The 23,785-nt window shown below is 42.6% G+C and overlaps 1 protein-coding gene across 2 annotated transcripts in view; it reads left to right on the top strand.

The window, feature by feature from the left end:
* The window catches only part of LAMA1 (laminin subunit alpha 1), a 175,128-nt gene that overhangs the window by 46,186 nt on the left and 105,157 nt on the right, over nt 1-23,785 (top strand). For both annotated transcript variants that reach the window (XM_017864698.1, XM_017864699.1), the window contains exon 4: nt 21,976-22,218. In XM_017864698.1, the coding sequence (XP_017720187.1) occupies nt 21,976-22,218 (243 nt within the window). The remainder of the gene's footprint in view (nt 1-21,975; nt 22,219-23,785) is intronic.

Below are 23,785 nucleotides of genomic sequence, written 5' to 3'. Positions count from 1 at the left end.
TTTTTTGAGGTGGAGTTTCGCTCTTGTTACCCAGGCTGGAGTGTAATGGCTCAATCTTGGCTTGCTGCAACCTCCACCTCCCGGGTTCAAGCGATTCTCCTGCCTCAGCCTCCTGAGTAGCTGGGATTATAGGTATGTGGTCTCGAACTCCTGATCTCAGGTGATCCACCTGCCTCAGCTTCCCAAAGTGCTGGAGTTAGAGGCATGAGCACCACGCCCAGCCAAGAGCTTCTTTTTTACCCAGGCCTTTGTGTTTATCTCAGTGGTAAGAACGGTTCTCTGGAAGATTTTGGTTTTTCCCATCACCTTTCTAATGTATTTTCCTTTTTCTAAAGGAAAACGTAAAACTGTGTTCACTATTAGGAATATGGTATTATATGAGTTTGGCCAAATTAAGACCTGGACATTTTACATATAGATTTCAAACCTCTGTAAGTCTATCTTTTGTCTTGAGATTTGTCATGCTTGACTTCATCCTGAAGGGATGGACTAAGTTAGTCTGAGGAATTCCAGAAGGCCGTCTCCATTTTAGATGTTTAAGGCATTTTTAAAAAATAAACATACTCATGTAGTTATAGACTGCTTTAGGTAATTTTTAGTGTTTTAGGGTAGGCTTTTAAAATAAGATCACTTAAAATAAGTAGTATTCAGAAATTTCTTTACCGTTTACACAGTATAAAAATTCTGCTTGTGCTTTGTTGTTGTTTTTTAAACAAAGCACATTATGCTTATATCTGATCAAGCCTTTCTCAGATTTTTTTATTTATTGAGCCTTTTTATTACAAATACTTTTGAATATGTAGAAAGCATACTACAGTGAATTCTCCTGGAGAAATCATGGACTGCTGTCTAATACATTACAGACTAGGTATTCTTGGTTCTCAGCTGAGAGACTGCATCAGGGCACCAGCTTGGTCCTGAGACCTTCAGGACAGGGATGGAGGAAATACAGAAGCAGTTCCATTTGTGTATTAACTATTGGGTTTTGGTGGCGTGATTTGGTGGTGATGCATGAAGTGTGGTAGGGTGATATATACAAAGTGAAATGTGATAGCATGAAGGATGTAGAGTACCTAACAAACTCCTCACGTTTAATAAACCTGAGTTTTTTTCCCTCTGTCATATTTCTAATACACAAATTACTTTAGATTCCCAAAGATCTTCAGATATCACCAAGGGAAATGTTAAACAAGGGCTTAATAGAATCTAATCACAGTTAGCTAACAGGATTAAGGAGTGCAGTTATGCAGATTTTGAGAAATTCATAAGTCAATAATTATTATGTTTTTTTCTGATTAGGAAGTTAAGATGGAATCATCATAGAAAAATGGAAGATACAGATAAGTGTAAATGGGTAGAAACATATCATCTCTTCACCCTGTAGCAATCGCTAATTGGTATCTTGGGATATTGACTGTGTCATTTGCCTACAATTCTATGCATTTAATAATGCTACGACAGTACTATCACGTATTACATACTTACTGCATCAGACATTGTGCTATGCACTTGATGAGGATTATGTCATTGAATTCTCATAATCGCCTATGAGTTGGCTTCTGTTATTATCCCCTTTAGACAGATGACAAAACTGAGATTTAGAGAGTTTAAAGAGGCTTGCTCAAGGGTAGGATTCACTGAAGCTTGAGAGCCTGGACTCTGCATCATTGCACCACTCTGACCCTCCAGCTGAGACAGATTATGTGATATATAAATTCGTGTTTGAATGTTTTATGTAATTTTATATCATGAACATTTCCCAGTATAACTAAAACTCAAGATTAATAATTGTTAAAACGGCATTAATAGTTTCTATATATATGGCTTACCCGTCATTTGCCCAAGAATCCTCAGGCCTGACATTTTGGTGCTTTTTCTGTTATGGGTGATAACTTGAGCTGTCAATGAAAAAAGGTTCATTTCGTACATATACCCATGAAATAATGCAGTGAATATCAATCACGTTTGAGGTTTATATGACAAATTTATGGTTAACTTTGTTTTGAGCATCTTTTGAAAGAGGAATGTTATTAACAGCTACACATATAGGAACTTATAGATATGAATTATAGACTATTCAGCATTTTTTTCCTCATCCGTATTGTTTCATCTGCTTTTCCCAACAGTTCTGGAATGTGAATGATCTCGTCTTTGCAGGTACAAAAATCACAGCACAGAGCAAGCGGGTCACAGGCTTGCCCAGGGTCGGTCTATGGCTGCACGTGCTCAGGCTAGGCCTGGAAACCAGGACCTCTGGTTCCGTCTACACCATGCCACACTGTCGCCTTGTCTTTGGTCTCCAATTATTGTTTTCCTTTGTTCTGACTTTATGGGGAGACTGGCAAGAGCTCTTGCAATTCTCTCCTGATGTTGGGAGTGTTCGGATTCTATCCTCTTCCCTCTTCTGTTTGCCTGCTCGATAGGGTCCTCTTCCCAGTGAATCCAGCAGGGTATTGACACTGTCTTCATGCTTTTGCAGTGGCTGAGAGAATTGGGTGCTACCTAACTTTTTTTTTTTTTTTGTAACCAAGAAGGAGGAAAATAAATCAGTATCTTCGCTTTTCCTTAAAAAACTTCTAAACCCGGAGAACATTTCACTGGGAGTGAGGGCCAGATGTGTGAGTAAAAATGTGTAATGGTCTTTTAGAAGATAAGATCTGTTTTGTAAAGAAGGAAAGTTCCCTATGGCATTGAAAATAAAGCTGCCTTTTGGAGCCGTGCTTTATTTTATGTGTAGGTTTAATTAGGAAGTAGCACTTTGTTGTGGGAACATAGTCACAGAGGGCCTTTGTTTTATGCAAATCTTTAGACAAGAGCTGCTTGTTTGCTGGGTTTTGTAAAACCTCATTAATTCAGATGTCAGTTGTTTTTTTCCCCAAATTTCTGAAAAATTGACCAGTACAAGGTGAGGTTTATTATTATATCATTCAAATATAAAGTGTTTATTAAGCACATCGACAAGGTCAACAAGAAAATAGGCAAATTTCACATTCTTATGATAAAATCTTTAAAGATTTTTATTGCAAGAATTGCATGTAACTTGGAGCATCTCATTAGAAGTGAATTTTGGCTGTTCCTGAAAAGAGGTTAGGCAGAAACCCTTCCTAGAAGCACTCAGATAGAAATTACTTTTACTGTATGCTTGTTTATACTCTAATGATTCCATTCCAGTTTTCTATTACTTCATACTGGCCTCCACCAATTTCAGATATTAAGGTTTCTTGATTTGCTTGGTAAAATAAATAGATTGGAAGAAATCTTAAGCTCATCATTATGATTTGGAAGTAAGCCCCTCTAAATTCCTGCCCTCCAGACATTTTCATCTTTGTTGTCATGTTCTCTGTGAAGCTGCTAGCCTCAGAAATAGGTCTTCCTTTCGTTTTCACATTTTCATTACCTCATTTTATTTTCTCATGCATAGCTTCTCTGCTGGTTATCTATTGTGGAAGAAATCACTGTGAAACTTTATGGCTTAAAACAGCAACATTCATTTTATACCTTTCCTGATTTCAGTGGGGTCAGGATTTAGGAAAGGCCTGAGTGGGTATGTCTAAGGCTGTAGACCATGAGGGCTAGAGTTGGAGCAGCTTAGGGAAGAGGGTCTCTCTTCCTTAGGGAAGAGGAGGGAGTTTGGGGAACCTGGGGAAGAGGGTGCTGGACCAGCTGGGAGAAGATCCCTGGGGCAGCTGGAGGCTGTGTTCATGAGGGTTCAGGGCTTCTCCGTGTGGTCTTTCTGCATGGACGCCAGAGCTTCCTCACAGCATGGCGGCCTTAAGGCAGCTTGATTATAGGGCAGCTTGGGGCAGGAGGCAGAAGTTGTGTCCCCTCTTAGACCTGGTCTCCAGTCACACAGTGCCAGTTTCCCTGTGCTCTATGAGACACCCAGTCACTCAGGTTGGCAGAGATTCAAGTTGGGAAAGATAGACCAGCCTCACCCATCAACCGGAGGAGGGGTGAAGAATTTGAGGCCTGTTTTAAAACTACTACTACCTTAGCCTTCTGAAAGGGTCTTTCTTTGAGAGGCTTTAATCTTTGCAGCCTTGCATATCTTATCTTGTAGGGGCCGCACCCCTGTCTTTAGGTGAGGTGAAGAGCTTATGGGAACTGAACAGGAATGCAGATACTGTTCTTTTCACAGTAAGTGAGCTGAATAAGTGAAAACAATTGAGGCCTGGCTTTAGGAACAAGATGGAGCTTTGTTTCTTGTTAAGATTTATATTTAAGCTTTCTCACTTATGTATTATTGGTGGGGGTTGCCAAATAGTCCAGGATAACCATTTTGCCATTTGGCAGAGCTCAGTTCTCTTTAGATTTTGAGCTGCCAATGTTTGGTTGCATACTTTCAGTGTTTCTACCCAGCAGGGCTTCTTGCATTGGGCCTGGGAGGATTCAGGGAAATCCGTGAAGACAGTTTTGCAGGACTGGATCACAATGTGCTTTTCATATCCCCAACTGTTTTGGCATCAAAGTAAAGATTTTTGTATATTTATGGGAAAAGAGGGAAGTCCTTTCTGAAATTATTTCTTCCTGTTATATTGAAGCTGAAAAAAAAGGGATAAGTTTTAATTTCTCAAGAAATTTTCTTTGAAAATATAATGCAGTTTGGTGTCCACTCTAGCTTTTCTTTTCTTTTATGTATTGACTTAGCTTCTCCTCAGATTGTAACATTTCCATCTTTAAAACAGAGCTGTAACAACATTTTAAAAAATGGCTTATAAAACCTCAGCTAGATCTCAAAATATCTCTTGTGTTTTTACTGTCTTCAGTGGACCTTTCCTCTACACCGAACTTCCTTTATTTTGATGTACTAGTAACATATAATAGCAGAAACTTTTTGAACTATAGAAAATGTAAGAAAAAAGTTATTTTAAAAAATCCCCTGTGATTCTTACAACCAGGGGTGACCTTTTGCTCCACTGCATCTTATCTGAGAACACTGAATATATTTAAGACATCACGGAATCTCTGCCTTGTGCATACTGGGATCTCAGGATTCATCGATGAACAAGACAATGATCAGATCCTCGTTAAGCCCTTAGTGCAGAGAAAGTGCGCAACACATGGGTGGTTCCTTCACTATGTTGGTTATTAGCAGTGATGAGCAGGTCGCCTTCACTGCATGTTTAAGGCGTGCCCTACCTCTCAAGGGACTTCTGGTCTGGTGGGGAAAAATAGACTTCTGCTGAGTGGTATAGAGTGTGCAGGGACTGGGGGTGCACAGAGAACACATAGGAAGGACCACTTAGCGGTTCAAAGAAACAACGTGGGCTGGGAGCGGTGGCTTATGCCTGTAATCCCAGCACTTTGGGAGGCTGAGGCAGGCAGATCACCTGAGGTCGGGAGTTCGAGACCAGTCTGACCAACATGGAGAAACCCTGTCTCTACTAAAAATACAAAATTAGCCAAGCATGGTGGTATATGCCTGTAATCCCAGCTACTCAGGAGGCTGAGTCGGGAGAATCAGTTGAACCTGGAGGGTGGAGGTTGCGGTGAGCCGAGATCACGCCATTGCACTCCAGCCTCAGCAACAAGAGCAAAACAGCATCTCAAAAAAATAAAAAAGATCAAAAAAAAAGAAACAATGCAAAAAAGGACCCGCTGGAGGAAGGGAGGAGGGAATACAGAAGGAAGCGGCAGGAAAGAGTAAGGTGGGAAAGACCTGGAAATTAGAAAACCTGGCATGTCTGTGGAGCTGACATAGTACATTCAGTCCTAGAATAAACATTTCCTCTCTTTTTTTTTTTTTTCTTATTTATTGGGATATAATTGACATATAGTGAAATGCACAGATCTTGGGTGTATAGTTGGGTGAGTTTTGATAAATACAGACACTTGTATAAGCCATCCCCTTGTCAAGGTATAGAACATTTCCATCACCCCAAAAGGTTCCCCCACCCGCTTCCCAGCCAATTCCCCACTTGCTCTCCTCCCTCCCAGCAGCCAGAGGAACCGCTGTCCTGAATTTTTTTTTCCCTTTGGAAGAGTTTTGCCTGTGAGATGACTTCTTATCCATGGAATCACAGTGTTTCCTTTTTTGTGTCTGGCTTCTTTCTCTGAGCATGAGGTTTGTCAGATTCACATGCCGTTGCTTATATGAGTGGCTTGTTCCATTCGTTTCTGTGTAGTATTTCACTTTATGGATATACCAACATTTATTTATCCACTGTCTTGCTGGGTATTTCCAGTTTTTGTCTATTGTAAAAATGCCGCTGCGGACATTCTTATCCATCTTTCTGGATGTTTTCATTTCTCTAAGAGTGGAACTGGCCACAAGATATATGTATATTTAACTTTATAAAACATTGACAAAGCACAGTCCAGAAAGTGCCTCTAGGCAGAAAGCAAAGCAATCCTGGGCTCTTCTCCCGGGAGTCACTTTCCCGTGCTGCCTGCTGTCCAATATTTGAAACCCATTCTTTATATCCTGTGTCCAGAGTTCTGGATTTGTCATGCTCTGGATTTGTCCTCTGGATTTGTCATGTTAAGCCTAAATCATGGAAAACATTCAATGTAGTTTTAAAGTTCTCTAGACTATAGGAAATTAAAAATATATTACTCACCTATCACTACCTTTTTGCAGGGGAATGTGGTGATTGTGGAATTCTAACTCTGAAAGCGTTGGTTTTGGTGAGATGACCAGGCTGCCAAAGTGCAATGAAGGTGGAGACTTCTTAGTGACTGGGACAGCTGCCTGTTGATGCCAGGGCACCTCCTCAGACCTGTGGTCTCTTTGCAATTTGTATGCAGGCACTTAGAAAGCACTGGCTCACTCTGGCCTGTCCGTTTCGGAAATGAACCTGCGAAAACCGTGAGGTCATATTTAAACCTGCAGATAATTAGCTGGATGGCATAGCTGTACAAACTGAGATGGCCTGGGAAATTTGGTAAAGCTTTAAAACTATTATACTTACTAGCTTCTGTTCAGCCAACTGGGCTGATTTTTGAGACAGTCTCACTTTGTCACCCAGGCTGGAGTACAATGGTGTGATCTCGGCTCACTGCAACCTCTGCCTCCTCAGTTCCAGTCATTCTTGTGCCTCAGGCTCCTGAGTAGCTGGGACTACAGGTGCATGCCACCACACCTGGCTAATTTTTGAATTCTGAGTAGAGATGAGGTTTTGCCATGCTGCCTAGGCTGGTCTCGAACTCCTGGCCTCAAGTGATTCACCCACCTCGGCCTCCCAAAGTGCTGGGATTACAGGTGTGAGCCACCGCACCTGGCCAACATAAGCTTTCCTATCAGTTGAGAATTATTAGAACATGTGTAATTGTTTGTTTCTGTGTTTAAAAAAATTATCGACTATGTTTTAGAGAAGTTTTAGGTTTACAGAAAATTGAATGGGAAGTACAGAGAATTCCCCACACCCCTCTGTACAGTAGTTTTTGGATCAAATTTTGGCTAGCATTTTTTTTTTTTTGAGACAGTCTCGCTCTGTCACCCGTGTTGGAGTGCAGTGGTGCCATCTCAGCTCACTGCAACCTCCGCCTCCTGAGTTCAAGAGATTCTCCTGCCTCAGCCTCCTGAGTAGCTGGGACTGTAGGCATGTGACACCATACCTGGCTAATTTTTTTGTATTTTTAGTAGAGACGAGGTTTCACCCTGTTAGCCAGGATGGTCTTGATCTCCTGACCTCGTGATCCACCTGCCTTGGCCCTCCAAGGTGCTGGGATTACAGGCGTGAGCCACCGCGCCTGGCCTTGGGTGTTCTTTATCACCCTTTTAAGAGCAAGTGACTGATCCAGTGCAGTTTCAACAGTTCCTAAGACCTTTTCCTCCATAGTATTTACAAGACTATCATGAGAATTGTCAATATAATTTAAGAAGTTTTGCTTTTCCTACTATTTAATGATATGTAATCAGAAGATATTTATCTGTGTTCTTCATATGACAGAAGCACAAAAAAATGCCAGTTAAATAACCACTTAGTAGGTCTCCATTGGGATGAACAATGTTTAGGATCATTTACAACTTTATCCAGTCTTGTATCAGTCTTATAGACTGAGCCAGGCAAGAGGTGGGGCTGCCTGAGGTCACCGTGCTGCTCAGGAAATGCCACCAAGGAGAAAGCATTGTGTAAACAGTGAAACAGTGGGTCTTCCACTGTAAAGCCCTGAGTTTGGGGCTCTGATTTTGTATTTTGTGAAGTATCGTCATGCCTTGCCAGAGCTCAGAAAGAATGTGACCGAAATCAGGTCATGAGAAAGATAAGATTTCAAACATCCCCTTGGAGCTGTTTGCTTGACCTCCGCTGACTTAATTGGTTTCTATGGAGTTGGCCCCTGCCTAGAAATACTACATTCCTACTCATTTGCAACTTAGACAGCTCAGTGTTTCACGAGGTTGAATCTTCATACCATTCACTTCTCATCTCTTTTTTTTTGGAGGGGGTGGTGTTGTAAAATATGCATAACATAAAATTTACCATTGTAACCTTTTTTTTTGTATAAAAATGGCATATTCTTTATTTTGCATACTTTAATTTCAGAACAAAATAAACGAAAAAAATTTACAATACACAGCATGTAATCCTGCTGTCAGAGTAGGGAGGGAATGGGGGCTTGCCACCTCGTTTCTTGCCTTCAACACAAGGACAGGAGAGAGAAAAAAACACTAGACATCAGCAGGCAGGGGGAGCCAGATGGGACGGGGCACTCGAGGCTGCTGTGGCAGCCATTTTAACCATTTTTAAGTGTGCAGTTCGGTGACATTAAGTACATTGTGCAACCATCACCACCATCCATCCCCAGAACTTTTTCATCTTCCCAAACGGAAACTCTTTACCCCTTAAACACCAACTCCACGTTCCTCTCTTCCCCCAGCCCTGGGTAGCCTCCATTCACCTTTTGTCTATGAATTGGATTACTCTGGGTAATCAAGCTTACATAAGTGGAATCATACTCTATTTGTCCTTTTGTCTGGCTTATTTCACTTAGCATACGTAATGTCCTCAAAGTTTATCTGTGTTGCAGCATGTATTACAATGTCCTTTCTTTTTAAGACTGAATAACATTCCATTGTATGCATGGACCGCACTTTGTTCAGCCATCCATCCATTGATGGATGCTTGGGCTGTTTCCACCTTTTAGCTATTGTGAATAATGCTGCTGTGAACATTGGTGTGTATGTGTGTTTGAGTCCCTGCTTTCCATTCTTCTGGATATATACCTGGAAGAGGAATTTCTGCATCATATTGTAATTCTATGTTTAATTTTTTGAGGAACCACTGTACTGTTTTCTATAGTACCCGCACCATTTTACATTCCCACTGCATCTTTTAAAAAAATAAACAAAAGCCTTCCTATCTATTATGTGTCCTAAATATTTGGATATTCTCTTTTAAAAATAAGCTTTAAGTATGATGATTTGTCAGTTAGATACTCAATGAAGTTAGATGTGTCTAAAGAGAAAGGAGAATCTTCAAGTAGAATATAGACCAAAGATCCATATAAAAAGTGAAATTTTACACACACACACGAAATAATACTTTCTCATCTCTCTAGTGCTGAAACTATCAACGATTCAGCTAGATTTAGTGCCCGAAGGAAAGAACACATAATTATTGTTTCTGGGTGTTGTAAATGTATAACTAAAAGGTTAATGTTTAATGGAGTTCATTAAGTACAGATTTGCACAGCTTTTCTAGGCAGTATCACCTGTTGGATTTTCGAGGCTTAATGATTAAAGGCCCCTTTTACTGTCATTGGGTGTGACACCCGTGTGTTTTCTCATAATAAGGCATGAAAAGGAGGGATGCAAGCTGTAAGCTCTTCGCCATCGCTCCATCAACTGGGGCAAAAACAGGTCAATGTGAGGACTAGGAGAAGAAGAGATGAAAAGAAGTTGAGTTTTCAGCCAGAAATTCTCTGGGACTGAGGCAAGAGCGGGGGAAGTGTGGGCTTTGGGGCCATGTGGGAGAGAACTCTGTACTCTTCCTACAGTGGAGAGAGGGATCTGATCAGAGCTGGAAGGCCCTGCTTGGCCTCTTTGTGTTTTCCTTCTCACTCACGTTTTGACCTTTCAGAAAACCCCGTCAGACCCATTCTTTTCTCTCTGCCCTGGTCTCTTGGTGTTTACAGTCAGCACCACCATCTCTCATGATTTCCAGGCACCAACATCCAATTCTGTGACTTTCAGCCCTGGTGACCCCATAGCTCCTTGGTTTCAGGTCCTGGGATGGTCTAAGGGTTTTACCACAGTGCACAAAGATCTGCGTGATGGCCCATGGCCCTGACCAGGCCCCCGCTGGCTCTCTCCTGCTGTCTCTGCACTCCTTCCTCTGTGCTCTGCCCTCAGGGTTCCACTCTGTCCTTCTTCACCTTCGCTCCAGTGACCTGGACATCTCCCATCTGGCTTCAGAGATACCTTCAGGGAAGCCTTCCCTGACTATCTGCCTTCTCCAAACTTAATGGGCCTTCCCCCAACACCCAGACACTCTCATAGCCTCCGCCTTTCTCCCTGGTGACTTGGTCAGCCTCTGGCTTTCCCACCAGGGCATTGGGTCACATAGACCTTCTATCTGCTGCCATATTTGTGGCACCTGGCGTAGTCCCTGTGACAAAGCAGATGCTCAGTTAATGATGACTGGACAAAGCTTCATTGAAAAATTGTCAGTGGGCGTCCCTTGTCCCCAGTCTCCTGTGTCCATGTGGAGTGCTCCTTTGCTCACCCCTCCCCCACCTCTCCTCAAGGGAGGAGCAGCCATTGTCCTCACTTGGGGACAGCTGACTCTCTTCCCCAGGGCATGTGTGCGCTCTTCTTTTCCTGTGCAGGCTGTTCTCAGATGCACAGGTTCTGGCCCACAGGACAGAGCTTCTGGGGTGGATCCACAAGCATCCACTCAGGCTGGGACACAGGAGGGAGTGTGTTGAGCAGGCTTCTGCTGCGGCCATCTACACCATATCCTCCAGTTTGCTTTTTTCTGGAATATTGCAAACTGCTTTTTCCAATCTTCATGACAGATTTCTGAGCCTACTTCCACAGCCAGAAGAGGAAGGAAGGGATGCCATTCATTGCCACCACCGTCCCAACATGAACAAATGGAGAACTGCATTTTGGAGAAAAGCCTAGTGTGATTTCAAAGGCTAAGATACTCCTAGGTGAAAACTCAATAGTTCCGGCCAAGGGAATGGTTAGGAGTTGGGGAATAGAAAAGGTGCTTTTTGGATGTCTCAGATCTGAGAATGGCCTATAACTGCATTTCACAAGTGGGTTTATATCATTCTAGGGGCACTTGGCTGTCACGTGGATCTTACAAGGTGGGGAAAATAAATGAAGATCCCCACAAAGAGCATTTGGTGACATGTCTGGCTGTGGTTTTGAGGTAGTTCCAGCTAATTTTCCACACATTTAGCAAAATCGCCAAGAACACTTGGTCAGCTTGAGCAATAGGAACAATTATAGGGAGAAATACATCGAGACTAGGAATGGAAACCAACCTCTTACTTGTCTGTTCTGTTTCTTAGATAAAGCGGTTCAGCACCTTTTGCGGGGGATGAGGGACAGGGTCTTGCTCTGTCACCCAGGCTGGAGTGCAGCAGCACCATCACGGCTCACCGCAGCCTTGACTCCCCAGGCTCAGGTGATCCTCCCACTTCAGCCTCTCCATGACTGGGACTATAGGCGTGCACCACCATGCCTGGATGATTTTTTTTTGTAGTTTTTGCAGAGACGAGGTTTTGTCGTGTTGCCCAGGCTAGTCTCAAATTCCTGGGCTCAAGCAGTCTGCCCACCTTGGCCTCCCAAAGTGCTGGGATTACAGGCGTGAGCCGCCACCCCCAGCCTGCATGCTTTTTTAAAACAACAATTCTATTAGTCACCCTCAAATGGAAATGGTGGCACCTGGACCGTGGGTCAGCTTGCAGGTGGGCTTCTTCTGAAATCGCTTTTCTGACTGATAGAAGACAAAACTGCTTCTGATGGGTGTTCGAAGTATTCCTTTCCTATCTCCAGATTACTATCATGGGTTACTATTTACGTTTTAAATGGGCTCGTATCTCTGTGCCCTCTATTTGTCAGCAATCGTCTTTCTTACTTTGACTTTTCTTCAACGTCCTCTTTAAGTATCTCAGCATAGTTCTGAAGGGAGCATTCCTGGATTGTCCTGTCTGAGACATGAATTTTAAGAATTTTAAGGAAAGAAATCTGCTTGATCTAAATTTATCACTATTGGCAGCTTGTCTCTCCTCCCCTAATCAAAACAAAAAGCCAAAAGAAAATGAGGAAAAAAGAGAAAAGTTACTGGACAAGGACATGTTTTGTTTTGTTTTAATTTTGGGACATGTTTATTTTGCACATCTAATGGCAGCACCAAATTTAAAGAGAAACAAATCACGTTTTATTCTAAAATGTTCTTCTCATTTACGAAGCTGGGTTTTTTTGGTCATTAATTGAGTATACTGCTCCTACAATGAGGAGATAACAGTGAAAACTGCCAACTGAAATATACCATAAATGACCTTTCAAGTAATTGCTCTGAGAACTGTGTTTAAAATGTGTATCGCAGGCATCCTTCCTTCCCTCTCAGCTCCCGAGCATCTCTGGTTTTCCTAGTTTTTTTTGTCACTTCACGTGCTGATCGATTGACTGAAGTGCTTTGGTGACTGACACACTGTAAAACTGGAAGTGAGCCATATCTGCGTTAGTCATTAGGCTCCTATGAAATAACTGCTTCTTTATTCATGAGTAGTAAGTATTAATTCAAATGGTCATTTTGCATTTCATTCTCTAATAATTTCATGAGGCATAAAGCTTAGCACAAAATCGCCACTTTCACAGGGATAATTGAGCAATATTATTTATCAAACGTACTTAACTGTTCATTAAATCTCTTTTGTCTGGGAAGAGTTCATTTCCTTCATGCAAGAGAGAAAACATTCATTTTCTCTTCATTCACTGTTCAGTTACCACCATGGAGGCAGGTAGGTTCTTCTATGGAGAATTTTCAGAGGGGAGTCGTGCCTGGTATTGAACCCTGTAGATTTCCTGAGAGCCTGCGGAGAACAGCTGCACTTTCTGTGGAGAGGAGCGGCTTCACTTCTCTCTGCACATGGGAAGTTGACCTCTGATGCTGGAAAATTCAGTTATCTGTATTTTTTAGACATCTGTGCCTGAGATGGATTTTATATATTTAAGTTAAGATTGAGGCCCACATGAACATTCCTGTCTGGATTCCTTTTTAGAGAGTGGCGTTTGATGTGTGCCTACTTTATTTATGTGACACTGTTTATGTGCATTCCAGTGATCATTAACAAAGGCTACTTGGTGGAAAATCGTGATGAAAGTGGATTTAAAAATGGCTGTATCAGCTGCAGGTTTAGCAAGACTATATTGACTCTGAGTCTAGTGAGAACCCCTGCATCATCAGTTTGTGTTCAGCCAACCTTAAATCCAGAGAAAAGGCAGTTTAGTCAACCATGCAAAAAAAGGGCAAAAGAAATATTGTGGATTTTATTGGGACAAGGGTTTAATATTCTATATACCGGCCAGGCACAGTGGCTCATGCCTGTAATCCCAGCACTTTAGGAGGCCAAGGCGGGTGGATCACCTGAGGTCAGGAGTTCGAGACCATCCTGGCCAACATGATGAAACCCCATCTCTACTAAAAATACAAACATTAGCTGGGCATGGTGGTGTGCACCTGTAATGCCAGCTACTCAGGAGGCTGAGGCAGGAGAATCGCTTGAACCCAGGAGGCAGAGATTGCAGTGAGCCGAGATTGCACCACTGCACTCCAGCCTGGGCGACAAGAGAGAAACTTCGTCTCAAAAAGAAAAAAAAGTTCTACATACTAACAGAAAATCCTTCAGTTTTCCTACATTATGTGTAAGACCAATTTGTCAACACATGATTGGTGAATTGGGCCTGTATTAATCAGCTTGGACTGCTGTAACAAGTAGCACCGACTGGGCAGCTCAAGCAAGAGACACTGACGTCCTCACAGTTCTGGAGGCTGAAGTGTAAGGTAAAGGTGTCAGCAGAGTCGGTTTCTTCTGGCTCATAGTGGCTTCTCCTCCCTGAGTCCTCACAGGGTCTTCCCTCTGTACTGTCCGTGTCCTAATCTGCTTTTCTTATGACACCAGAAATATTGACATAGGGCCCACTGCAATGACCTCATTTAACTTAATCACCTCTTTAAAGACCCTGTCACCAGATACAGCCATGTTCTCAGCTACTGGAAGTTAGAACTTCAATGTATGCATTTTGGGGGAAACAGTTCAGCCTATAACGGGGCAAAATGAAGACGAGTTGTTGTATTTAGAGTCTTTATAGCCCCCGTTTCCTCTTTATCAGACTCAGCACCCTCAGGACCCCTAGTTTGTGTCCTGGTCTCCAGTTTGGGGACCTTGAGGGCTATTGAGAGATTGTGGGAACAATGGCCAACATCCTAAGGAAGGCTTTGATCAAGATAAAAGTTAGCTAACTCCTCCCTTGAAAGTTCGTCCTAAAGTTTTCACTGTGATTGTTTTCCGTTTGGTATCATTTTCTAACATATGACTAAGCTCTCAGAATAAAAGCTGGCAAAAGGTTGATAAAATACTGACACATGGTATTGAAATAATTCTGGGCTGGGTGCGGTAGTTCACATCTGTAATCACGGCACTTTGGGAGGCCAAGGTGAGTGGATCACTTTAGCCCAAGAGTTCAAGACCAGCCTGGGCAATGTAGTGAGATCCCATGACTACGAAGAAAATTTAAAAAAATTAGCCAGGCATCATGTGGCTTGTCTGCGGTTCCAGTGATTTGGCCGGCTGAGGTGGGAGAATCTCTTGAGCCCAGGAGGTCAAGGCTGTAGTGAGCTGTGACCATGCTACTGCACTCCAGCCTGGGTGATAGAGTAAGATCTTATATCAAAAAAAAAAGGAACAGAGAGAGAGAAAGAAAGAAAGAGAGAAAGAGAAAGAGAAAGAGAAGGAAGGAAGGAAGGAAGGAAGGAAGGAAGGAAGGAAGGAAGGAAGGAAAAGGAAGGAAAGAAGGAAGGAAAGAAAGGAATGACAGTGGTAGAAGTAAAAGGGTGGAAAAACTGGATTAGGACTTACCAGTTGTCTCAGCCTGGGATTTCTTTCCTTTTCTTTGCAATATCTAGAAGTAGCACGGCATAGTGCTTAAGAGTACAAACTGCCTGGGTTCAAGCCCTGCTGTATACAGTTCAGCACCTGTAAGATACTGGGAAGATTACCTAACCTTTCTGTGCCCCAATTTCCTCATCTGTAATGGGGGGAAATGACAGTACTTACTTCGTAAGAAGAATGTAGTTGTAAGAATTCAAAGAGTTGTTGAGGCATGGTACCTCATGTCTTTAATCCCAGCACTTTGAGAGGCATGGATCATTTGAGGTCAGGAGTTTGAGACCAGCCTGGCCAACATGGTAAAACCCCATCTGTACTAAAAATGCAAAAATTAGCTGGACGTGGCGGCGTGCACCTATAATCCCAGCTACTCCGGAGGCTGAGGCAGGAGAACCACTTGAACCCAGGCGTCGGAGGTTGCAGTGAGCCGAGATCACGCCACTATACTCCAGTCTGGGCGACAGGGCGAGACACTGTCTCAAAAAAAAAAAAAAAAAAAAAAATTCAAACCATTAATAATTCTAATGAAGCACATGGCATTGGCACTGGCCACAGAAAGTGCTTCATGGCGTTAGAAGTCATTAATTTTTGTTTCTTGCACACTCTCCATCCTCTTCCCCAACTCAGCAGAATATCTGGAAGAGTTGCCACTGTACTTAACACATGAACCTGGTCTCCAAGTGAATGTAGGAATCTTTTTGTTAGTTTGTTTCTTGGCATTACAAAAACAAAAGTTCAGTAACCCTATGTGTGTGTGAACATTTGGGGGCAGGCAGTACGCAGGGTGGCTGAAGGGCTCTGGAGTTGACACCACTTGGTTTCTTTGGGGACCTGGAACTCAGTAGTTTGTTCCTTGACCTCTCTTTTCTTCAGTTTCCAAATGTGTAAAATGGGCACAAAAACAATAATGGGTTGTTTGGGATGATGATACATGTGTAAAGCTCTTAACATGCACGTGGTAAACTTGTTAGTTCTTTCCATTTTCAAATGTGAAACTGGAAGACAGAAAGTAATTCTGTTTCAAATGTCTTTATAAATGACCTTGCCTTCTCTCCCTCCCAAATGGGCTGCCTGATCATCCTGGCTCATGTGGCGCCTCTGCTTTGTGAAGTCGAGTTTCACATGTGCAGCAGTAATGAATGATCACAGCCCACATATTCATAGAGTTCAACTTTTATGATGCAAACATTTACAAAAAAATTGGACAGTGTTGAGTAGCTATGAGAATGTTCTCCCTTGTCCTCCTTGTCAAAGCCCCTGAACACATTATTTCACTTCTTTTTTTTTTTTATTTTTTATTTTTTTTGAGACAGAGTCTCACTCTGTCACCCAGGCTGGAGTGCAGTGGCGCAAGCTTCCACTCACTGCAAGCTTCCACTCAACTGCAAGCTCCACTCACTGCAAGCTTCCACTCACTGCAAGCTTCCACTCAACTGCAAGCTCCACTCACTGCAAGCTCCACTCACTGCAAGCTTCCACTCAACTGCAAGCTCCACTCACTGCAAGCTCCGCCTCCCGGGTTCACGCCATTCTCCTGCCTCAGCCTCCCGAGTAGCTGGGAGTACAGGCACCTGCCATCACGCCCAGCTAATTTTTTGTATTTTTAGTAGAGACAGGGCTTCACCGTATTAGCTAGGATGGTCTCAATCTCCTGACCTCATGATCCGCCCGCCTTGGCCTCCCAAAGTGCTGGGATTACAGGTGCGAGCCACCGCACCCGGCCCTTATTTCACTTCTAAATGTGCTTTAGAAACGGCAGTTGTCTTTGAAAGGAAAGCAGCACAAGCACAGAGATAGCCAAAACATCCGACTCCCTGAAATCACTTGCACACTGAAGTCCATTGGAGAACGTTCCTGGCAGGTGGAAAGAGTTACTATAATGAGATAGAATTATTAGTCCCTATTGATTTTATGGAATTCCAGAATCAGGGAAAAGAAAAGCAAAGAAATAAAACCCAAGAAAACCCAGGCAATGAGACTCAGTAAATTAACAACTTACTNCTTCTAAATGTGCTTTAGAAACGGCAGTTGTCTTTGAAAGGAAAGCAGCACAAGCACAGAGATAGCCAAAACATCCGACTCCCTGAAATCACTTGCACACTGAAGTCCATTGGAGAACGTTCCTGGCAGGTGGAAAGAGTTACTATAATGAGATAGAATTATTAGTCCCTATTGATTTTATGGAATTCCAGAATCAGGGAAAAGAAAAGCAAAGAAATAAAACCCAAGAAAACCCAGGCAATGAGACTCAGTAAATTAACAACTTACTTCCCAAAACATACACATATAGGTGTATGTGTGTGTACATGGGTGAATTTTTTTTTTTTTTTTTTTTTTTTTTTTTTTTTGAGATGGAGTCTCGCTCTGTCACCCAGGCTGGGAGTGCAGTGGTGTGATCTTGGCTCACTGCAACCTCTGCCTCCCAGGTTCAAGCAATTCTGTGGCCTTGGCCTCCCAAGTAGCTGGGATTACAGGCATGCACCACTACACCCAGCTAATATTTGTATTTTTTTAGTAGAGATGGGGTTTCACCATGTTGGCCAGGCTGGTCTCGAACTCCTGACCTCGATTGATCTGCCCGCCTCGGCCTCCCAAAGTGCTGAGATTACAGGCGTGAGCCACCGCACCTGGCCTAAATTTTTATATATACATATATATATATTTACACACACACACACACAGCTGACCCTTGAATAACTTGAGGGTTGGGGTGCCAACTCCCAATGCAGTCAAAAGATCCATGAATAACATTTGACTTCCCTAAAATACTTAACTACTAATAGCCTACTATTGACTTGAAGCCTTGCTGGTAACATAAACAGCTAACACATATTTTATGTGTTGCATGTATTGTATTATGTATTATGTATGTATTTATGTGTTGTGTGTTTATGGTATATTCTTACAATAAAGTAAGCTAGAGAAAAGAAATTGTTATTAAAATTGTAAGGAAGAGACAATATTGTATTTACTATTATTAAGTGGACGTGGATCCATCAAGGTCCTCATCCCTGTTATCTTCACATGGAGTAGGGTGAGGAGGAGGAGGAAGAGGGGTTGGTTTTGCTGTCTCAGGGGTGGCAGAAGCACACAAAAAAGTTCGTTTATAAGTGGACCTATGTAGTTTAAACCCGTATTGTTCAAGGGTCAGCTGTACACACGCATGTTTAGAGGTACATTTACACACATGTATTGCATATCTATTTTACAAATTAAAAGTGCTGGAGTTTGGTTTTTTAAAAAATCACCTGTATCCAGCTGGGTTAAAGGAAGTCTGGAGTCAGTAGTTTACACGGAGAAAGGCATGTTTTGGTTATTGTTGCTTGCTACCGCGACCTGAGTCAGTAATCTAAGTTTACTCTCAGAAAAGTGAGTGCTTGCTAAGGCTGAATAACTAAAACAGGGGTGTGATATTTTTACTATGTTCTTCACAGTTCAGAAAACGTTTAGAGTTCTCTATTCAATTCCTGGGAGCTGCATTTTAAAATAAGGTTATGTCCAGAGCCTTATGACAAGGCAAGGATGTCCTGTTAAATGATGAATGTTTTCAGGAAATCAGAATATTAAGGAGAAAAACGAGAGATTCTGGAGGTGATACATGATAGCTATGTTCAGATACCTGAAGGACAGTTACATGAAAGTGTAGATACTTGAAGGGCAGTTACAGAAAGATCTTTTCTGCCGCTCCAGCATGTAGAATGTTATGGGGGAGCTTGAATCAATGTAAAAAAAGATTCTCTGGCCAGGCACAGTGGCTCAAGGCTATAATCCAAGCACTTTGGGAGGTCGAGGTGGGTGGACCACTTGAGCCCAGGTGTTTGAGACCAGCCTGGGCAACGTAGCAAGACCCTGTCCCACAAAAAAATACAAAAATTAGCCAGGTGTGGTAGTGCGTGTCACTCTGGAGGCTGAGGTGGGAGGATCACTTGAGCCCAGGAGGTTGGGACTGCAGTGAGCTGATATCGTGCCACTGCACTCCAGCAGCCTGGACAACAGAGTCCGACCTTGTCTCAAAAAAAAAAAAAAAAAAAAAAAATCCTCTAATGAAGGAGTTGTCTTAAAACAAAAGGACTGTCTTAGGAGCTAATGAATTTCCTGTCACTGGAAGTACTTGGCGAAGGCCTGGGGTTTTTGGAGAGATAATTCCTTCTCAGTGCTAGATTTTGGGCTAGATATCTACCAGGGTCCCTTCCAAATCCAGGATTTGTCTGCCTAGTCTCCTCCTGCTGATAATAGTCATCTACATTCATTTTTCTCCCCAGTTTGTTTCCTCATTACTCTGACTTTTAATTTTTTTCCATTAATAGACATTTTTGGAACGGTTTTGCATTTATAGAAAAATGAGCAGAAAGTACAAAGTTGCATACTCCTCACTCTCTCCCTCCTCTCCAGTTTCTCCCACTATTACCATCTTTCATTCGAACGGTGCATTTGTCATCACTGATGAGACAATATTGATGCATTATTATTGTTGAGTGTATAGTTTACATGAGGGTTCCTTCTTGGTGTTGTACATTCTGTGTGTTTAGACAAATGTGTAATGACATGTTCCTACCATTAAAGTATCATACAGGATGGTTTCACTGCCCTAAACATCTCCTGTGCTCCACCTATTCATCTCCTTCCCTCCCTCTGAGACGCAGGTAGCCACTGATCATTTTGCTGTCTTCATCATTTTGCCTTTGTCATAATGTCATACAGTTGGAACCATACAGTGTGGAGCCTTTTCAGATTGGCTTCTTTCACTTAGTAATATGTATGTATGCATGTATGTATGTATGTATGTGTGTATTTATTTATTATTTTTGAGATGGAATCTTGCTCTGTCACCCGGGCTGGAGTGCAGTGGCACGATCTCAGCTCACTGCAACCTCCGCCTCCCGGGTTCAAGCGATTCTCCTGCCTCAGCCTCCCGAGTAGCTGGACTACAGGCATGCACCACCGTGCCCAGATAATTTTTTTGTATTTTTAGTAGAGACGGGGTTTCACCATGTTAGCCAGGATGGTCTCGATCTCCTGACCTCATGATCCATCTGCCTCGGCCTCCCAAAGTGCTAGGATTACAGGTTTGAGCCTCCACACCCAGCCTATTTATTTATTTTCTGAAACAGAGTTTCTCTCTTATTGCTCAGGCTGGAGTGCAATGGTTCAATCTCAACCCACTGCAACCTCTACTTTCCAGGTTCAAGCGGTTCTCCTGCCTCAGCCTCAAAAGTAGCTGGGATTACATGCATGCACCTCCACGGCTGGCTGATTTTTTTGTATTTAGTAGAGATGTGGTTTCACCGTGTTGGTCAGGCTAGTCTCGAATTCCTGACCTCAGCTGATCTGTCTGCCACGGACTCCCCAAGTGCTGGGATTACAGGCGTGAGCCAGCCCGGTGCCTAGCCTTTCTTTCTTTTTTTTTTTTTTTTTTTGAGACAGAGTCTCACTCTGTAGCCCAAGCTGGGGTGCAGTGGCGCAATCTCGGCTCCTCATAACCTCTGCCTCTGGGGCTCAAGTGATTCTCATGGCTCAGCCTCCTGAGTAGCAGGGACTACAGGCACGTGCCACCACACCCACCTAATTTTTTTGTATTTTAGTAGAGACGGGGTTTTACCACGTTGCTCTGGGTGGTCTCAAACTCCTGAGCTCAGGAGATCCACCAGCCTTGGCCTCCCAAAGGGCTGGAATTACAGGCATGAGCCACTGCACCCGGCCAGTAATATGCATTCAAGGTTTCTTCATGTCTTTTTGTGGCTTGAGAATTTGTTCTTTTTATCTTAATATTCCATGGTCTGGATGCACCATAGCATGTGTTTCTGTTTACCCGTTAGAGGACATCTTGGTTGCTTCCAAGTTTTGGCAATGGTGGTGCAGGTTTTAGTGAGGACCTAAGTTTTCAGTTCATTTGGGTAAATCCCCAGGAGCATGACTGCTGAATATGGTGAGCATTTTTACTACTGAGGATGGCGAGCATGTTTAGTTTTGTAAGAAACTGCCAAACTATCTTCCAAAGAGGATGTGCCATTTTACATTCCCACCGGAAATGAATGAGAATTCCTGTTGCTCCACAGCCTCCCCAGCATTTGGTGTTGTCAGTGTTTTGGATTTTAGCCGTTCTGGAGATGTGTAGTGGGCTGACTTTTTTCTCATATTTAGATGTGTTATCTCCAAATCACTATAAAAATACTTTTAACACTACTGTTAATGTAACATAACACTAGTATCTTTCAGGATCCAAATAAAGACACTGGAAACAAGAACAAGCTCTTGTGTTCATACCAATATTGTTAATAATAATAATCCTACAAATTTATTTGTACTTTTTGAGTTTATTCTGAAAGCAAATGCTACTAGGAGATTATTCACAAGACACATTTCTGATTAACATGTATGAGCAGTTATACTCCAGAGCTTCGATTTTGGCAACCAATGTATACCAGTTCTCTCCAGATGCACTTTTGTTTTTAAACAGCTGCTACTGATTCTATTTTTTTAAAAAAATTATTGTATATATTTAAGGTATACAACTTGATTTGATATACATATACACTATGAAAGAATCTTCCATCACAATCCAGATAACTAATATATTTATCACTTCACATAGCTACCCTTTTGTGTATATGATGAGCATACATAAGATCTACCCTTTTAATACATAAATTTCTAGTATACTGTACAGTATTGTTATCATCCATTGTATCTCCAGAACTTATTCATCTTGCATAACTGAAACTTTGTATGCATTGACCACCACCTCCCTATTCCCCTCTCCCCACAGCTCCTGGCAGCCACCACTCTACTGTCTGATTCTAAGTTCAACTATCTTAGACTCTACCTTTGCATGAGATCACGCAGTGGCTCTCATTCTGTGCCTGGCTTATATCGATTCTGGATTGAGACTTTTCACTGTCTTTGTTTCAGGTCTTTCAAGTTGCATATGTCATCATTAAAGCTGCCAATGCCCCTCGGCCCGGAAACTGGATTTTGGAGCGTTCTCTAGATGGCACCACGTTCAGCCCCTGGCAGTATTATGCAGTCAGCGACTCAGAGTGTTTGTCTCGTTACAATATAACTCCAAGACGAGGGCCGCCCACCTACAGGGCTGATGATGAAGTGATCTGCACCTCCTATTATTCCAGATTGGTGCCACTTGAGCATGGAGAGGTGGGTATCGTGCCCGCTGCGGCAAGATCTGTTTCCTCATCAGAGTCTCCCTGTCTCAGATGTTAGGACAGCCATTGTCATGGCCAACATTAAAGACGCAAAATTGATTTCTCTCAGTACAAAACTCTTTAACACAGCTATCTAGCTCTATTTAAAGTGGCCTTGAGTCAAGTCTGTTATGAGTAATTTCACAAACAATATAGTTTACCTTGTTGACTTCTCTTCAAGGAGGCTCTCAGTCTTCACTCTGCTCTGATTAAATGACGCCCTTGGATCCTCCTTCAGAGCATCTTCCCCACAGCACCCTGGCAAGAACATTTGTTGAAATATTAGAGAGCTAAAATGTCCCCCAAAGTTGTAGTTCTCAGTTTTCTCAGTGTTCTCCTCGGCAGGTGGTGAGCGCTGGAGACTCTTGAAGTCTTGCAGCTTAGTCCCCAGCATGCCCAGATTGTATACACTTCCTTCAAGTCAGGGTATAATGAGACACAGCCCATTCTTTAGTAGCACCTGGCTCGATGAGATCAAACTACAAAAACTCTCCAGTGCTCTTCACAGCGGGAACTCTGCAGTGAGCTCTGTGTGGTTTCAGGGGCAGAGATTAATTAAGGCAGCCTGTATCATTCAGGCTTTGTGGCACTTTTTCTTTGTTCTTCTTGAAGCCTATTCATAACATTTAAAATTTGCTTCAGAGAAGATGTAGCCCTGGGACAGATGCTGACCCATATGGAGAGAAACCACATGGAACTTAGAATCAGACAGTAGAGTGGTGGCTGCCAGGAGCTGTGGGGAGAGGGGAATAGGGAGGTGGTGGTCAATGCATACAAAGTTTCAGTTATGCAAGATGAATAAGTTCTGGAGATACAATGTGGTTTCTAACCACATGGAGAGAAACAGTCCTCTTAAAAGATTTGCAGCATTAATGCCATAATGTGATGAATGCTGCAGTCTTTGTTCTTCACACTGGAGTCTGGTTCCACATCTGATCTTCGGCAAGTGAGGGTTTTCTTTTATATCAAATTTTAAAGTTTGAGACCTAATTTACATTCAGGAAAGCATACAGATTTTAAGTATATAGTATATCTGAGTCACTGAAATAGATAACTTCAATAAACTGAAGGCATTGAGATCATGGTAATTCACAAGTAATTAACGAATGTTAGACATACTTTTACAAGAAGCTAGTTGTTTTGTTTTGATTTTAGATAGTATCTCTTAAAGATTCTGTCCTGACATTAGACAATCAGGGCTATGTTTTTGCATGCTTAAAATTGACATTTGTGGCCAGGTGCAGTGGCTTACCTCTGTAATCCCAGCATTTTGGGAGGCTGAGGCAGGCGGATCACCTGAGGTCAGGAGCTCAAGACCAACCTGGTGAACATCGTGAAACCCTGTCTCTACTAAAAATACAAAAATTAGCTGTACGTTGTGGTGCACCCCTGTAGTCCCAGCTACTCAGGAGGCTGAGGCAGGAGAATTGCTTGAACCTGGGAGGTGGAGGTTACAGTGAGCCAAGATCGTGCCACTGCACTCCAGCCTGGACCATACAGCAAGACTCCATCTCAAAAAA

This window comes from Rhinopithecus bieti, unplaced genomic scaffold (genome assembly GCF_001698545.2).
Source record: "Rhinopithecus bieti isolate Rb0 unplaced genomic scaffold, ASM169854v2 scaffold_73682, whole genome shotgun sequence".
Classification (NCBI taxonomy): domain Eukaryota; kingdom Metazoa; phylum Chordata; class Mammalia; order Primates; family Cercopithecidae; genus Rhinopithecus; species Rhinopithecus bieti.
The sequence above is the reverse complement of the archived record's forward strand: the minus strand, read 5'-3'. Positions and strand labels throughout refer to the sequence as shown.